We start from the raw sequence: 17,668 nt of genomic DNA, 5'->3' as shown, positions 1-17,668 counted from the left end.
TGTGAGCTTGAGCTATGGCCTCAGGTCATTCTTGGTGAATTGTTTATCTTTAAATGCTAGAGTCTGATTTTTAGCGCTAACACTAGTTGGTTTTTTTTGTTTTTCCTCTCTCTCTCTCTCTCTCCATGTCCTTAAAAAAAAGCCCAGAAGGAAAGTGAACAATGGAGCACTGGATTAGACGATATGTCTTTTTAGTGTCAATTTCATACTATTTTTAGGCATGAGAGAGGATAGAAAAGAATATCCAGAGTTCTGTTAAACCAAATTTCAGGAGCTGGGAAATGCTGAGCAGCTTTCAAGCATCTGATCCCCTATCCTGAAATAGCTGGGGTGAAAGCTTCTGCACTGGTGGAGCTCAGCAGTGGGGAACTTTTCACATTCCTTGCCCTCACTCCCCTCGCCTCTTTTCACCTCTCCCACCTGCAAAAGGTTTTGAACTTTGAGCCTCTTCCCACACAGCACCAAAACTCCAAAGCCAAGCTATTAAGGAATACCCAGTCTAAAAATAGAAAATTCAAAGGCCACAAGGGTAAGATTTTGTGCAGAGGTATAAATAGACATTTGCATCTGTGAATTCATCAATATATTTCGAGCCAAATAGTTCTAGTTTCCATGCTGTGGCTACCTAGTAAGATTTTGCAGCCATTCTGACAGTTTTCACGGCACTCTTGTGTTTATGATTTATCCCCTTCTTCCTGTAGCTCAGAATTTTAAAACAAAATGCCCTTTGTGTTAGGCCAGTGCTTATCTCTCTTTCAAAAGTGCACCATTTCCAAAGACTGGTTTAGTTGAAATGGCTCATTATTTCATGGTAAAAATACTCAGAATTTGCCTAGTGCCACCAAAATATGTCCCTTTAGTCACTCGCAAGTGAGTTCACAGTCTGAGTATAACAAGGGTCATCGAAACCAGGAACAGAGCTTTTCAGCATCTCAAACATTACATTTGTCTGAGAAAATTCCCATGAAAGAGCAGAAATTATATGCATTTTCCTGTGTCATCTTGTCATTCTATCTTTAGTCGTGTAATTTTCTTATGTAATGGTCTGCATTCGGTGATATTAATAGATTGAAAGGGGCTGAAAACAACTAACACTTTTCTTATGAAAGAAAGATTGAATACTAGCTTATCAAACATTTCTAAGCCTATCAAATGCCACTCTGATGCCCTAATACCCTAACTGAAATGTGTAGCCACCCTGTCATTCTAGGAAATAATAATTTAGGACATAAAGTTCAATGCAGGTGTAATCTCCAAGTTCTATAATTACTAATGGACATTAGGGACTTCAAAATACATTATGGTGTGTGTGTGCATATGTGTGTGTAGTCTTATAATCTTAGATTTGGCAGGAACCTTACCAGGTGGTCTCATTTACAGGTAAGAAACTTGGAGCCCTGGAGCTGAGATGACCTTCTCAAGGTCACAGGGCAGCACTAGAACCCTTTCTTTGTATTCGCTTTTCATTGTTTACTTGCTACCCTACAAAAGCCATTGTTCTTTGAGGCTCCAATGACCATACCTGCCTCACCTTACAGTATCCAACGGAAAATAGGAACAAATCTACTTTGAAAGGCAAAAATGCTGCATAAGTGTATAGCATTCTTATTTTTCATTTTAGAAACAAAAGTGTGTGGATTACAGAAGCTTTCTAAGCTTCCTGTTTAAAAGTGAATTAAATGTCAGCAAATTAATAAGCACTCATTTACTCCCAGCCCTGAAAATACCTTCATATTCCAGACTTAAAAGAACAGTAAGTTGATCCTTTTTTTTAATAAAAGAGAATCTCATTGTGTTAAAAATAGTGTGCTTAAAAACAACTTGGTTTTTAAAAAAGTCTATTTTTGTCTCATTTAAAATTACTCTTTAAATTCCATTTATAAAGTCATTGCCTACAAATTCAACATTTCTTTTTCTTTAAAAAGTGTTTCTGTTTTCCTTAAAAAACAGTAATAAACCTTCCCTTCCCTATTTTTATCTGTGTGTGTGTTTGTTTGTTTAAATCTACAGATTAAGGACCCTGTTCATGAGAATCAGGCCACCTCTGTGAGCTGATGCAAGTTTAGTTTATCACTGGGACAGCCTGGGCTGAAGCCCACTTGCTATGGGATGAAGAGCAGCATAATTTTGTTGGCCTATAGTTGCACTGAGCTTACTTCCTGTAGTCATGTTCCTTTTTGATCCCCATAGCCCCCTGATGAAGTTTGTTCTATTGTTGCCCCCAGTTTACAGATGAGAACACTCAGGCAATGACAGATGAAATGTGTTGCCCAGCTGACTCAGCAGAAAGTGATAGAACCAGAATTTGAACCCCAGCAGCCTGACTCCCAGCATCGTTGCCTGCTTTCTGCCATCACGAACTCTTGGACAAGCCATTTTGCCTTTCTCACTGCTCTTACCTGAAAAATGAAAGAGGAAAATAGGTCAGATAATCTGGACCAATCCTTCCTGCTCAATCATCCTCGATCCTGAATATCTGCAATTTGAATATTTTTGAGGAAAAAAATATCACTTTTTGTTTGCCTTTAGTGTAGGAACAGCTTTAAATTATAAAATCCCAAAATTCATCAGTCTTCTCATTGTTTCTTTGGTAACATGTGAGGGAGCAAATTGTCTTTGGTTTGTTGTATGCCCATTTCTCATCACAAGGGATGAGTCCCAAGGTTCTTGAATAGCAAAGCCGTTCTCTTATGGAGGTTGAAAACCATGGCTCTGGTGTAGAATGCTGGATGTACAACAGTGATGGGCTGTCACCACAACAATGTAAGGGCAATGATGATGGACTTTGGAGCCAAGTCAACTGAGTTTGAGTTTGCCACTTGAAAGCTGGGTGACTGTGGACAACTTTCATAACCCTTCTAACACTGTTTCTAATTTAAATAAAAAGAAATTGATGTTATTTTCCTAGAGGAAAATAGGGCCTGAAATGTGGCTAATGGCAGTGGTATGGCTGTTGTTGGTACTGTCACATGGCCAGGTATTACCCATCAACAGGTGCTGGCTGTGTACTTGCTGTGAGCCTCACTGGGCTGTGCATCAAGATCGTGGTTTCTGTTGAAGGAAGAATCCAAGGAGATCTAGGAGAGTAGGTGGAGAAATTAACTTTCAAAGCATCAATCACATGGAAATGCCCTGTGCTCTTGGTGTCAACTAAGGCAGGAAGCTGCTGCTGGGTCAACAAAAACTGTAGGTTTCCAATGCTCGTTTGGGGCCGCCTGCCTTAGTTGACATGATGGAAGGCTTAATTTCTGCAAATTTCACCTTTCTCATGTATAAAATCAGAGAAGGCAATGGCACCCCACTCCAGTACTCTTGTCTGGAAAATCCCATGGACGGAGGAGCCTGGAAGGCTGCAGTCCATGGGGTCGCTGAGGGTCGGACACGATTGAGCAACTTCACTTTCACTTTTCACTTTCACGCATTGGAGAAGGAGATGGCAACCCACTCCAGTGTTCTTGCCTGGAGAATCCCAGGGACGGGGGAGCCTGGTGGGCTGCCGTCTATGGGGTCGCACAGAGTCGGACACGACTGAAGCAACTTAGCAGCAGCAGCAGCATATATAAAATGAGGATAAGCATCATGCCTACCTCCTGGGTTGTTATGAAGATAACACCCCTAGAGCCCTTGTGAGTTACACACAATCTCCTACCACCTGATCCCTAACATTAGGGATGTTGTTTTCATCCCTCTTCACCCAAGCAAGAGCAGGGCTCTTTGTTCTCGGTTTTGTCTGGCTTGCACAGCACCAGTAGTCCCATAAAACATTAATTAGGGCATAAAGTACCCATATAATCACACCAGTCCTGAAAAAGGTACTGTGATAATGCGATTAATAAGTTTTTGTATGGTGATAGCGCTTTAAAGTCCTGCTGTAGACCTGTAAATTTTACTGGCTTCAGTGCTTATGAAAGCAAGAGTGACAGCTCCTTGCCCAGGGCCGCAAACACACAACCCTCCTGCGTTTACTTTTCAAGCTCCCTAAATAGCTTTGTATATCAGGTCAGGACTTCGCTTTCTTCAATTTTGCCATCTCTACCACTGTCATGGGCTTCCCTGGTGGCTCAGATGGTGAAGAATCTGCCTGCAAGGCAGGAGACCTGGGTTTGATCCCTGGGTCAGGAAGATCTCCTGGAGAAGGGTTGGTTACCCATTCCAATATTCTTGTCTGGAGAATTCCATGGACAGAGGAACCTGATGGGCTACAGTCCATGGGGTCACAAAAAGTCAGACACGATTGTGACTAACAGTTGGCCAGTCACCACTAACATGAGCTGGAGTTCTTTCCTCTAATTTCATATGTTGTTTCCTCTAATTTCTGAGATGTAATAACAGGCTTGACTAAGAATTGAGGGCCATCAGAGAACATCCCACATTCCTAGAAATGATCTGCTGGTACAACCTTCATTGTCATCACCACCGCTTTTTTCCATATTTATGTCTCTTTGTATCTTTTTAAAGCACTTTCCCATGAATGGGGAAAGCAGTGGAGATTTCATTCCCACTTCTTAGTTTCAAAAATCAAGAGTCATAAAGGTGAAGTGAGCTCCTTATTGTCATGGATGGACTTGAACCCAAATCTTTTGCCCTCAGACCCAAACTTTTTTAGTGTGACTGCTGGCTGCTGCTAGCCTATGCCCCTGCCTTCTCAGGAAGAGAGCAGCACTTACTACGTATTCTAAAGGATGAAGACAAAAGAGGTTTGCGTATAGGTGTGCCCCTACCAGAGCGGAGCATGTCCCCGTGGGTTTGATCAGGGCTCACTCACCAGGAGCTTTCCCCAGGGGATTCTCTCTAAATAATGTCTGTGTTCAACTACATGAAGGGCACCCTGACCTTCCCAAAGTGCTGTAAACCTTACTCCTGCCCCACCCCTTCTGCCCTCCTGGGCTTCCAGGGCTTGAAATTTGGGGCCTTGAGATCTAACTGGCCTTTAAATAGAGTTCAATTAAAATAGAAATTCTTTCACTGTATGACATGACTGAGCGACTTCACTTTCACTTTTCACTTTCATGCATTGGAGGAGGAAATGGCAACCCACTCCAGTGTTCTTGCCTGGAGAATCCCAGAGATGAGGGAGCCTGGTGGGCTGCCGTCTATGGGGTTGCACAGAGTCGGACACGACTGAAGTGACTTAGCAGCAGCAGCAGCAGCAGCAACAGCCTATATTAAAAGAAAAAAAAATGTAGGATCCTGTTTTGGCCCTGGGGAATCAAGGATAGGGGAATCACAAAGCATACTTCCTTGGGCTCCAGTAGCCTTATTCATATGACATGAACAGTCAGAGGTATTCTAAAGAGCAAATGAATGTATGTAAAAGGACTGTAAAAATGTAAGCTTGACAAAGAGCTGAGGAGAAGGGAGGGGCTGGTGTGCTGGTCTGGGAAGAGGAGACAGGTGGCCACACCTAGAATTCAGAGCATTGGGTCTGACCATGACAAAGGAAGCTTTGTAATGTGGTGGTTTGAAGGCAGTCTTACTGACTTCACGGTTTGGTCCAGAACTGAACCTTCAAAGACACTTGGGCTGCTTTGACCCCCAGCCATCTGTATCTGGGAATGTCAAACAAATGGTTAATGGTATCAGATGCTTAATGATCTCAGATGTCCCCTGCTTACTGCCATAAGAGGGAAAAGAGCCCCCTGGAGAAATAATTCAAGGATGCTATTTTCAAAGTTGCAATTAATTGTGTATTCAGGAAAGCTCATCTTCTGCCAGTTATTCCATTGAAAAATGGGAAATTACGGGTGATGGAGGCGCTGTGACTGACAGGGCAGTTTGAATGATCTTTTTAAGATCAATAAGGCAGATGCAGAGCCCATATTCAACACCAGCCATCCTGGACCAAAGCCGTAATGATCATGACACGGGAAGAGTTATGAGCTAGCTTCCTTCACTCAACATATTGCGTAAGGGTAGGTCTGACCATCTGACCTTCAACTTGGAGGTTTCATGGGGACTAGCCTCTGGTTGCCCTTTTCTAAGTGCCTCTTTTCCACGGTGGCTTGAGCCGAATGTGCCTCCCATTGTCTCCCTTTGGGGGATGTGGCCGTGTCTTTTCATTTTCCTTCTCAACTTCCTCCCTTGTTTCCCTCCTCTTTCCTCCAGCTAGTGAGACCTGCAACGATTTCCACCCGATGTTCTTCACCCATGACAGATCCTTTGAGGAGTTTTTCTGCATCTGTATCCAGCTCCTGAACAAGACATGGAAGGAAATGAGGGCGACTTCTGAAGACTTCAACAAGGTAAGAGGAATCTGAGGCAGAGGCGGCAGCTTCCTATGTCCCCGGAAGAGGCTCCTCCCCACCCTTAGCATGGTCTCTTTGTGGCGCGTGAAAGGAGAATGAGGATGGCTATGAGTTTAGGTGGCTTTGAGGATGGAAAAGGAACGCATACCTGTACAGACAGGAGCCTGTGTGCCAGTGATGTTCTTATCTCTCTAGGGATAAGCTTGGAACAGTTTGTTCCTTTTGGCTCACTAAGCAGAAGCCACAGGCAGAGACTCTTTCTTGAGAAATATTGATAAGGTGAACTTTGCCTTTAATGGCGTTGAGCTGGGATGCCTTGTTAGTACAAGATCTGGTTGGGGGATATCCCTCCCTTTCACCTGTGCAGGTGACTGCTACGGAGAGAATGAGATGAGGAAGGCTGCTGTGGTCACTTGGTGTCTCTCTGGGTTATGGATGGGTTGAAATAACTGCCCTTTTCTCTGTCACAAAGAGTTTTTATTAAAATGCAAGACCTCTTTGAGGGAGTTGAGGAAGTTGAAATGGAACATTTCTTGGTTTACAGAAAGCATTTGGTTTTTGTGAAGAGTGTGAATCTCACATTTTCACTTGTGAGTGAATGTTGGGTAGAGAGAAGAGTGTTGATCAACTTAGGGGATACATCTTGTGCACTTTTCAAGATAAACAAAATCTTTATCCTAAGATCAAAGCCTTGTTAGCAATCATGACGTGGCTACTAACAACTGGTGGTTGGGACAGGTGTGCATAGGACTTTAATTCTGATTTGCTAATATATATGGCTCTGGGTTTGATTAGCCCCCATCACCCATGTTCCCTGGCCTGGTACTGGGAGCAGAACTGTTTCTGAGTCTTAAGTGTCTGGTCTGAGAGTCATCCTGCAGGGCCTTCATGAGCTTATGCTTGGGGCATAACATAATATCTGAATTCTGGTGTCACTTGATAGTCTCATGGTCTTTGCCTCCCAGTCCCCTTTTCTCAGAACTTACATCTATCTGGTCCTTCTTTTCCACCATATTTCAGGTTCATGGCATTTGAACCAATATTGGCTAAAAAGAAAGAAAACCAGGGAAAGGACACTTTTCCCAAGGCTTCCCCAAGGTTAGAACCTGTCTCTTATCAGCATAATGATCTTACCTGCACTTGTAACAGAGAATGAACACCATTCCATCTCAGTCATTCTGGGCCACCTATTCAGTTCCTTTCTTTTTTATTTTTGTAAATCTGTTATATGTTTTTGATTTGTGGTTACCCTGGTTTTCAAGAAAGTTTACCCATAACTCTATCTGCTTGCTTTAGACTGATAGTCATGTAAGTTCAAACGCATTCTAAAAGATGGACCTTTTTTACCCTCCCCCACATTTTGTGATTTTGATGTCCTGTTTCACATCTTCATCTTTATCCTGTTGCAGTTCATCGTAGTTATAACCACTTCAAGAAATGTTTTAATTGTTGTTTAGTCTGTGTACTGGTTTGTTTAAGTGATCTTCAATCCTTTTGTATATTTGCTTGGGCCATCTATTGAAGTCCTTGAAATTGGCCCCAGAGACTCCCCTCTGTGGAAAACACTAGTCTATAGACTGTGTGCTAGAGCTGCAAGTGTCTGAGCAACTGTGTCCAAGGACAGACATGATTTGGGATGGGAAGTGAGAAAGAAGAAGCCCATTAATTCCCTTATGATTATAACTGCAGCCTCTTAAGTGTACTCTACTTGATTATGAGGGACTTCGCAAATCAGGTGCAAATTATCCCTAGGAGAGAGGGAAGAAGGAGCACGGAGACCTTTGTTCAATCAAACCAAACCAAGTGGAGAGTTAAATCAGTGGGCTCTGAGAGTTCTAGAGCGCTGTAGCCGCTTGCTCTGGGTCAGTGCAGTTCTTCCCGCGCTGCACTGTTTCTGAAAGTCACTCAGTCCTCAGCTCTTGTGTCCTGGAGACACCTATTCCTCAGGAGAAGATGTCACTGGCTCCCATGTGTTCTGGTACCAGGTATCCATCTGCTTTCTGAGGGGGGTTCATCTAGCCTTCTTCCCCAGAATTTTAGATATCTGCATTTTTTGTGAAAGATAAAATCTAATATCATTGCTATTGGTCTATGCACAGATGAGGTGTATAGAAAATATTAGCAAATTCCTGCAAAGGAATGGCTCAAGGGAATGAGTACTTAGGTTTAAGTACTTAATTACTGTAGAACTAATAAGTTTAGGACATGAAGTCAAGAATACATCAGTAACAAAGGAAATCAGAGGCCTCAGTCTGGAGGTGCTGAGCAGGGCTGGAGGGAGGAGGTGAGCCTGGCTCTCAGATGCATTTTGTTCATTGCAGCTGTGTGCTCGGGTGGGTGAAGATGATTTTCTCCTTGCATAGGATGAGGTCCTGGTAGGTGACAGTAAGGGCCCCAAAGGGTCATGTGAAAATCTGTTTGATTAACTTATATGGTTGCAGAAACATTCTTCAGCAAGATCGAAGAGCCAGGTTCAAATACAGTTTCCTATTGTAGCCTTAGTGTCATCTTTTTTGCACTGGACAATCATAAACTATGGAGAAGAAAATGGCAACCCACTTCAGTATTCTTGCCTGGGAAATCCCATGGACAGAGGAGCCTGGTAGGCTACAGCCCATGGGGACACAAAAGAGTCAGACACGATTGAGCGGCTAAGCAACAAATCATAAACTAATTCTGACATTACACATCTGCTGCCAAGTAGAGGTGGTTATTTATGGTTGTGGGTAGGCAACTGGAGGCCTGAGAGGCAGAGAGCCCCACTCCACATGCCCATTGGTCAAGAATGGATATCAGCGGAGGATCAGGGATGGGTGTGACAAGGCATCTAAATTTTCTACATCAAATGTTTGCTGTTTGCTTTTTTCTTTTAAATACTGTGCATGTCTTACTTTTGTAACCAGAAAAGTATATCAATTATATACTTTTAATCACATGTATATTAGTTTTTTAATACTTTTGTAACATATTGCCACAATTTGTAGCAGCATAAACAATACAAATTGTTTATCTTACAGCTCCATAGTTCAGAAGCCAAAAACAGGTCTCCCAGGACTAAAATAAGATATCAGTAGAACCATGTTTCTTTTGGGAGGTTCTTGGGGAGAATTCATTTCCTTGCCTTTTCCAGGCTATGGAAAGCACCTGCATTCCTTGGCTCATGGCCCTCTTTGTCCGTCTTTGAAACCAGCGATTGCAAGTTCAGTCCTTTCTACCACATTTCTCTTCACTATGATCCCTCTTATGCCTCCATCTTTCACTTGTAAGAACCCCTGTGATTACACTGGACCACCTGGGTAATCCAGAGTAATCGTTCCTATTTTAAGGTCAGCTGACTAGCAACCTCAATTTCATCTGCAATGTAAATTCCCTTTGCTATAAAAGGAAATACATTCACAGAGTATGGGGATTAGATTATGGACATCGACACAGGGCCATTATTCTGCTTACCATAATGTGCACTTAAGTTGTAAATATAATAGATTTGTATCTGTGAGTATCAGTTTAAATCAATGAAACATGAAAAGATGAGCTTTTCTGGTGTTTATTTTTCTGGTAGACTAGCATAATACCAGTTGCAGAGTTCTGCTAGTGGTTGCTCAAAGGCAGGTATAATTACGTCCTTTTTCTTTTATTTCTCTTTTTTGTTACTGGCCTTAACAAAAACAAGAAAAAAGGGCCGGGGGGTGGGGGGAGTTGTGGGGAAGGACTCTGAGTGAGAGCCTTTACTTAAATGTGAAGAATGTCTTCTCTGATTTTTTTCCTGCTGCCTATCAGCCACTGTTTGCTTTACCAGATAATAATTTGGAAAAGAGAAATGCTGAAATTGCAATCAGTTCACTTTTCTTCTTGTTATTAATTTGGTAGCAGAAGAGACTGAGTTTAGGAACAAATGTGGGTTTGGTGTTACTGGTAGATTTAATGTTTTTCTTGTTTCCTAAGATTATACAAATGGAAATTCAGAAGTATTTTAAGAGTCTAACAGAAGACACAGTTTCTTTGAACTTTCTTGGACATCTTCTCAAGCTTTTGCCTGTTTGAATGAAAACATGGGTGGTGAATTTAATCATTGACCCTGAGATACAGTGTTCTCTAAGAAAGGCTTAACTATTTGCCTCCTTTGGTTTATTAGTGGAGAAGCAGTATTTCTCAATCTAAAATTTTGATTTTTCTTCCCAATAAACAATACAAGATTCTGGCAGACCCAGAAATCTCTTCTACAACCCACTTTGTTGAGGACACTCATTGGTAGATACCTAATGCTTGGAAGTTAACACTGCTGCTGAATGTGAGTGTTTGGAAAAGCAGCTGTCTCCAGACCTGGGAAGCAGCAGGTGCAATGTTTTTGTGTTTGTTTTTTTTTTTAATTTATTCAAGAGAAGTAGAATTAGAGAGTGATTACAATACTTATGCTTTGAAAGTACTTTCAGTTTCTCAATATAGCAGTCTCTGCAGAGTTATCCATTGATTCAGGCCATTGAGTTTGTATTCTGTGTTTTTGCCTTTTATCACCAATATTTCAGAGCATGCATCACTCATTGTCAGGGGCATTAGAGAAGAGCTAAAGCACAGCTGGATCCCCCAAAATGCAAGTGGCCCCATAGTCATTTCACTGAAGCCTTTACTTTTGAGTTGGGGGTTAGGAAGGAGGATGCAAGTGACTTGGATATTTCAGGTATGGGAATCTCATTTCAAGCTTTTGTGTCAGACTGCTCCACTTGAAAAATTTGAACAAGGATATGTATACATCAAACTCAGTATCTATGAATAACAGCATTTCTCAGCCTGCCTGTACATTAGAATCACCTACGGGGCTTTTGAAAGCTCTGTTATCCCGGTGTCCAGCTGTACCACATGACAATTAAAATTTGGGGGGGTGGAGCCAGCACTATTAAAGATTTTCATTAAGGTAGATTTGATCACTAAAGGTAAATCATGTCCATAGAGTTACCATCAGTTGACACATATAACACATTTCACCAACTCATGACTTGTGCTGATGAAGTGGTGTGTCTGTCAGTCTGCAAGGCCCAGGGTCTAATCCTGACTCTGTTACTCAGGAGCTCTATGCCTGAAAATTGGAAGAAAAAAAAAGTGGATACCAGAATTCCATCACTTTCTCTTATAGTAGTGTGATCTCAAGGTGAAGTCATAAATGTCAAAAGACTTTGAGGAAGTAAAATATCATATGCAGTTGTAAAGTGTTCTTTTTGTATGTAATAAGATAAATACTGTCTCTGAAATACAAGTAAATTGCTTTTTCACAAGAAGACATTTTTTTAGCCATTATGTTTAAAAACAGAGGAGGGAGGGGGAAGAAAGCAAAGTGAAGCTGTCTCTGTAGCCCCAGTTAACTTCTGAACTGAATTAAACAACTCGTCTAACTTTGGTGGAAACAAGGTTGAAGCTGAAAATTTGGCGGTGTTTTTCTCCAAACGTCTTTATTAGGTACCTTGGTTTTCCCCATGACAAGCCATGAGTAGCAGCCTAAAAATCAACGGGTACAGTTTTCATGAACTTAATGTCTGGTGAGAGTTAAGGCCTCTCCAGCAATTACCTTGTTGTCCAGACTTCTCCCCAGGGTGGCTGAGCCTACTAGATACCATCAAAACATTTGTTCACAGCATTAGTGTTACTTCACATGCTGTCAAAATGGGCATTAAAAACCCAAATCAAATGACTTTGCCATGCCTTCAAATTACCAAAACTGAAGAAACTAATGATTTGAAAAATGCAGTCACTCTAGAGTGAAAGCACTGTTTTAAAATGCTACCCAACAGCGTAATAAGCAAAGCACGCATGATAGAGTGTATGCTGTCAGGCTCACAGATGAGAAATCGTCCCTTCCAAGAGGAGAGGCTGTGCACGGGGAGAACCCAGGCCCATCACACAAAGCTGCAGCTGCCTCTGGCGCAGCTACCAGCTTCTTCCAAGTCAGTGGGTGAAAATGCAGTGGGGAGGATTGGAGAACAAGACACAAGACAGCGGACACATCCTGAGAAGTCCCTTGGAAGGTTATCCATGGAAAATAACCACTATCTAGGGCCATAGTCACATCTGATGGGTTATGATGTGGTATAGAAAAGGGATTGTTTGAAAGCTCAAAGGCGGTGACCGCATAAATGAAAAAGGGGAATATGTTTTCTCCCCAAACCGCTTCCAGCTTACTGACTTTCTATGCATGCTTTTCAGGGGGCAATTAGCTATTCAGAAGTCCCCTTCCTAGGCCAGCTCAACTTCGTCATGGTGCAGACAGCGCTCTGTTGGTTAGCTGAGCTGGCCTAGGGAATGAAAGGTGGTCTGTAACTCTCACCATGAATAAACATGAATCTCCTCATTTGCATGAGGCAGGTGACTGTAAAATATCTTGGAGCAAGTTGTGAAAGGAGGCTTTGTGCATCTGTGCCCAGGGGAAGCTGGGGGGGACTCAGCGTTGTTTATCTTCATTAGAATTCCAACTAGTGCTGCCGTTATTGATCTGAACCCAGGCCTGGTGTGGTTAATAAAGTAGGTGTATGTTTTAATTGAAACATGAATATTTAAGTAGAGGAGAAGTCTTTTAAAGGGCCCTCATTTCCTATGGGATTATCCATTTTTCAGCTGTCTAGGCCATTTACAAGTATTTATTCAAAAGGCTTCTCCTGTTTCACACAGGTCTTTAGGTTTGGCAGGAAGAAAATCAAATCTCCAGAAGCAAATGTATTATATGAACAGGTTTATTTTTTCCTTTGATGTTTCCCATTGCATAGGTAGCAAATGGTTTGTGTGTGTGTGTGTGTGTGCGTATGTTTGTGTTTCAGTGTGTTTAAGGTATCCACTTAAGGTGGTATTACCCTTTTTCATGTAATTTGCCACTTTCTGTTGGACAGTAATCATGGCATGTCCTCATCAATATCAATTATGCTGTTGAGAGACAGTGAAAAGACCAAGAAAGATCAACTGTACTAATTTATTGTTTTCAAGAGGTATCTTCTTAAATAGATCTCAGCGTGTACACTTTCTAAGCAGAAATGTATTGATTATAGGTAACATTGTCCTTACTAAGATGGGAAGATTGCTGCAGTGTGAAGCAGTATTTCTCCAATTTTGCATCACAACCCCATTAAGGAGCTTTCAGACATATTTTTCAAACCTAATCACCCTCCTCCTGAAATTTCAGTTATGCAGATATATTGTTATTTGTTTAGATATGTATATCTGTACTTTCCATGTTAAAAGACTAAGAATTTTTGCTCCTCCAAGAACTAATTTTCACCTCCCCAGGGGGAGAGCAACAGAAGAGCCTGCAGGCAGTCCCAGCATGGCTTCTCACCTGAAATGTAACCTTGAACATGTCCTTTAGCCGCCAAGTCCCTTCTTATCTGTAAGCTGAGTAGCGGTAATAATAATAATAACAATGATATTTCCCTGAATCACAGAATTAGACCCTCAGTGGTGAGGTTTGTAAATTGCCCCATATATATGGGAGGTGCTGATCTCAAGGGACAAACAGTAATTTGCATTTGGATTGTGCAGTATGATTGGGCAGCTTTGATTTCCCAGGGGGGTGGTGGTGGTAGTTTAGTCACTAAGTCATGTCTGACTCTTGCAACCCTGTGGACTGTAGCCCACCAGTCTCCTCTGTCCATGGGATTTCCCAGGCAAGAATGCTGGAGTGGGTTGCCGTTTCCTCCTCCATTGGTTTAGCCGCAAAGGGGGATTTTGACCACAGTGGGGCACATTTCTTAGTGAGGAGGAAGTCCTCTTGTGCAGTTTGTGGTTATGAGGGATGCTCTCCCCAGCCTGCCCACAGATGTACCACAGGTGATGCAGGAGCTTAGCAGAATCTCAGAGATGGACACACTGGTCCTTCAAGAGCCCAGGTCCCCTACTGTCAGCTGGCTAACCTTGTGCAAGGGCTTCAGCCCTGTCAGCTTCAGATTCCTCATCTGTGAGGGAACAGCAGGAGCAGTACCACAGCTACCTGGGCTCTGAGCCCTGGGCCCTGTCAGGCACAAAACTGCTTGGCTCAGTCTGGCCTGGCGCAAGCACCAGGTGACACAGGATTCTAAATTCCTCTGAAAAAGAAAACGAAAACTCATGGCAAAGCTGACGACGAAATGCTTTCAGGCTTCTCCCTGTGATTTAAGTGACTAGCTTAATAGAATGTCCATCTTAGTGGTCCCAGCTGCACAAGGTCCGTGCAACTTTTATGAGAAAGCAGGGGTGACTGTAAAGTGGTTCATTTGCAGGGACCATCCTGAGGTTGTGTCACTAACAGCCTGAGTGTATGTCCTTTTGAAGGGGTTGTATACAAGGATCCTGAATCATCCAGAAAGAATTCGATTTTGTTGACTCTTTCCTTGTAATTTTCACAAGAAATGGTTAAACTGTTTACAATTTGTTTAAAAGCTGTCTGATAGGCTTAGTTGGTTGGAAACACAGCTAACATGTTTTGCTCTCTTGACATTTTCTAAAACCGAAACATTTAAAAAATAATCTTTGCTGTGTTTGAGTCTCATGAATAATTTGGGGAAAAGCTTGACAATAGTAAATATACATCTTGAAGTTTCCTTTATGTGCGCAAGGCTTTTCTCATTTCCAAAGTCTTCATAGACTCGGTGCATCTTTCTCTGAATGTGCTGTTGTTGATTAGTCACTAAGTTATGTCCAGCTCTTTTGCAACCCCATGTTCGGTAGCCCACCAGGCTCCTCTGACCATGGGATTTCCCAGGCAAGAATATTGGAGTGGGTTGCTGTTTCCTTCCCAAGGGGATCTTCCTGACCCAAGGATCAAACCTGTGTGTCCTGCACTGGCAGGTGGATTGTATGCTTAATTAAGATCTGCCAATTATGAAAAGCAAAGAATTGATAGGTTCTTCTACTGGACAGTGGTGAGACATATCAGTTCCTTTAAAAGTATATATATATATTTTTTACTGAATTATAATTGGCATACAATATCACATTAGTTTCAGGGATACAACATAGTGATTAAATTTTCTATATGTTCTGAAATGACCATGACAACAAGTCTAGTACCGTATGTCACCATACAGAATTAAAACAATATTATTGACTATATTCTCTATGTGATACATTATACCGCCATGTATATGTCTCTTGGTTCAACTGCAGACCTTTCCTGAACACGAAAATGATGACAACTCTTTAAGTTAACTGTTCTCTATAACTCTATTCAATGACTTTGGAAGCTTCTTTTCCCTTTTATTAACTACACTTTGGGGCACTGTATGAGTTGCTAACTGGTTCCTATGACCTGAATTCCATATTCCATGGTGGATCATGTGAGGGATTTGATAATGGCACAGAAACCATTTTATTAGTATACATCCAATTAAAAGGAAATTACCTGTATTTTAAGCTAGGCATAATGAGATTTAGGCATTCTAAAGTAAAGGGCAGATAGGAAACAGGGACAGATAGCTATGAAGAATACCATTTGATGGGAATCTCTCAAAAAATGCCAAGTCCTTTTTGATTTAAAAGAAAATATTTATCTTGTATTTGCAAAGTCAGTCAGTCAGTCAGTTCAGTCACTCAGTCGTGTCTGACTCTTTGCGACCCCATGAATCGCAGCATGCCAGGCCTCCCTGTCCATCACCAACTCCCGGAGTTGGCCTGCCCACTCCATCTCCAAGCATAGACATAAGCTACTGGGTCTAACAGGTCAAAAACAGAAGCTAAGATTGAGAGGCAAAAGAGAGGCTCAATTTTATCACAGTCTCTGTAGCTATTTGTTACAGAGAGAAAAATCAATGTGGAAATGAATGAGAGATGAGAATTCCAAACTGCTAGTTTCTTCTTTTCCTCTCCTCCCTCTCCCCTTTCTTTTGCTTTTTCTATGTATTTTCCTTGAAGTTCTGGTAAAATTAAAAATGACAGTGAGTGCTTAGTGAAGTACATGGGAGGAAGTCGTTTAGGTGGGTAGTCAGTTCGGGTATCATTCCTACACCCAGTCAACGCTCTCCCTAAGGAAAGTTCTCAAGCCACTGTGGCTTTTGGCAACAACTCATGCAGATCCTCTTCAAGTGCTCCCCTTGCTCTGTCTTTGTGAATACCCATATCTAAAACTCACCACAAGGAACTGCAGTTGTCTAACTGTGAGGTTTCTAGTGAGTAGAGCCTTGCTTTTTCTGTATTATTGGTATCTACTCAATATCTGGGATATAGAAGGTATTCAATGTTACTCGCCCACAACCATCATATACACAGCATGGCCGCATCAGTAGTCCACTTTTGGTTCAGTTCAGTTCAGTCGCTCAGTCGTGTCCAACTCTTTGTGACCCCATGAATCGCAGCTCGCCAGGCCTCCCTGTCCATCACCAACTCCCGGAGTTCACTCAGAGTCGCGTCCATTGAGTCAGTGATGCCATCCAGCCATCTCATCCTCGGTCATCCCCTTCTCCTCCTGCCCCCAATCTCTCCCAGCATCAAAGTCTTCTCTAGTGAGTCAGTTCTTCACATGAGGTGGCCAAAGTACTGGAGTTTCAGCTTTAGCATCATTCCTTCCAAAGAAATCCCAGGGCTGATCTCCTTCAGAATGGACTGGCTGGATCTCCTTGCAGTCCAGGGGACTCTCAAGAGTCTTCTCCAACACCACAATTCAAAAGCATCAATTCTTCGGTGCTCAGCCTTCTTCACAGTCCAACTCTCACATCCATACATGATTACTGGAAAAACCATAGCCTTAACTAGATGGATCTTAGTCTGCAAAGTAATGTCTCTGCTTTTGAATATGCTATCTAGGTTGGTCATAACTTTCCTTCCAAGGAGTAAGCGTCTTTTAATTTCATGGCTGCAATCACCATCTCCAGTGATTTTGGAGCCCCCAAAAATAAAGTCTGACACTGTTTCCACTCTTTCCCCATCTATTTCCCATGGAGTAATGGGACCGGATGCTGTGATCTTCGTTTTCTGAATGTTGAGCTTTAAGCCAACTTTTTCACTCTCCTCTTTCACTTTCATCAAGAGGCTTTTTAGTTCCTCTTCGCTTTCTGCCATAAGGGTGGTGTCATCTGCATATCTGAGGTGATTGATATTTCTCCCGGCAATCTTGAATCCAGCTTGTGTTCTTCCAGTCCAGTGTTTCTCATGATGCACTCTGCATAGAAGTTAAATAAGCAGGGTGACAATATACAGCCTTGACATACTCCTTTTCCTATTTGGAACCAGTCTGTTGTTCCATGTCCAGTTCTAACTGTTACTTCCTGACCTGCATACAGATTTCTCAAGAGGCAGGTTAGGTGGTCTGGTATTCCCATCTCTTTAGTGTTAATATCCAAACTGCACTTTAAATAAATGCTGCCCATCCTTTCAACAAATATTATTGTGTGTTGGCAACACAGTGGGCACTGTCCCAGGCACTAAGAATACAGAGAAGGACTAGACTGATGGTTCCTGCCCTCGTGGAGCTGGCAGTC

General features: G+C 42.2%; 1 protein-coding gene across 5 annotated transcripts in view; it reads left to right on the top strand.

Annotated features, from left to right (window-relative positions):
• The window catches only part of ELMO1 (engulfment and cell motility 1), a 580,426-nt gene that overhangs the window by 409,735 nt on the left and 153,023 nt on the right, over window positions 1-17,668 (top strand). For all 5 annotated transcript variants that reach the window (XM_018047160.1, XM_018047159.1, XM_018047158.1 and 2 more), the window contains one exon: window positions 6,106-6,242. In XM_018047160.1, coding sequence (XP_017902649.1) covers window positions 6,106-6,242 — 137 coding nt within the window. The remainder of the gene's footprint in view (window positions 1-6,105; window positions 6,243-17,668) is intronic.

The sequence above is a fragment of the Capra hircus genome, chromosome 4 (genome assembly GCF_001704415.2).
Source record: "Capra hircus breed San Clemente chromosome 4, ASM170441v1, whole genome shotgun sequence".
Lineage (NCBI taxonomy): Eukaryota > Metazoa > Chordata > Mammalia > Artiodactyla > Bovidae > Capra > Capra hircus.
Note: the sequence above shows the minus strand (reverse complement) of the source record. Positions and strands in the feature narration are given on the sequence as shown.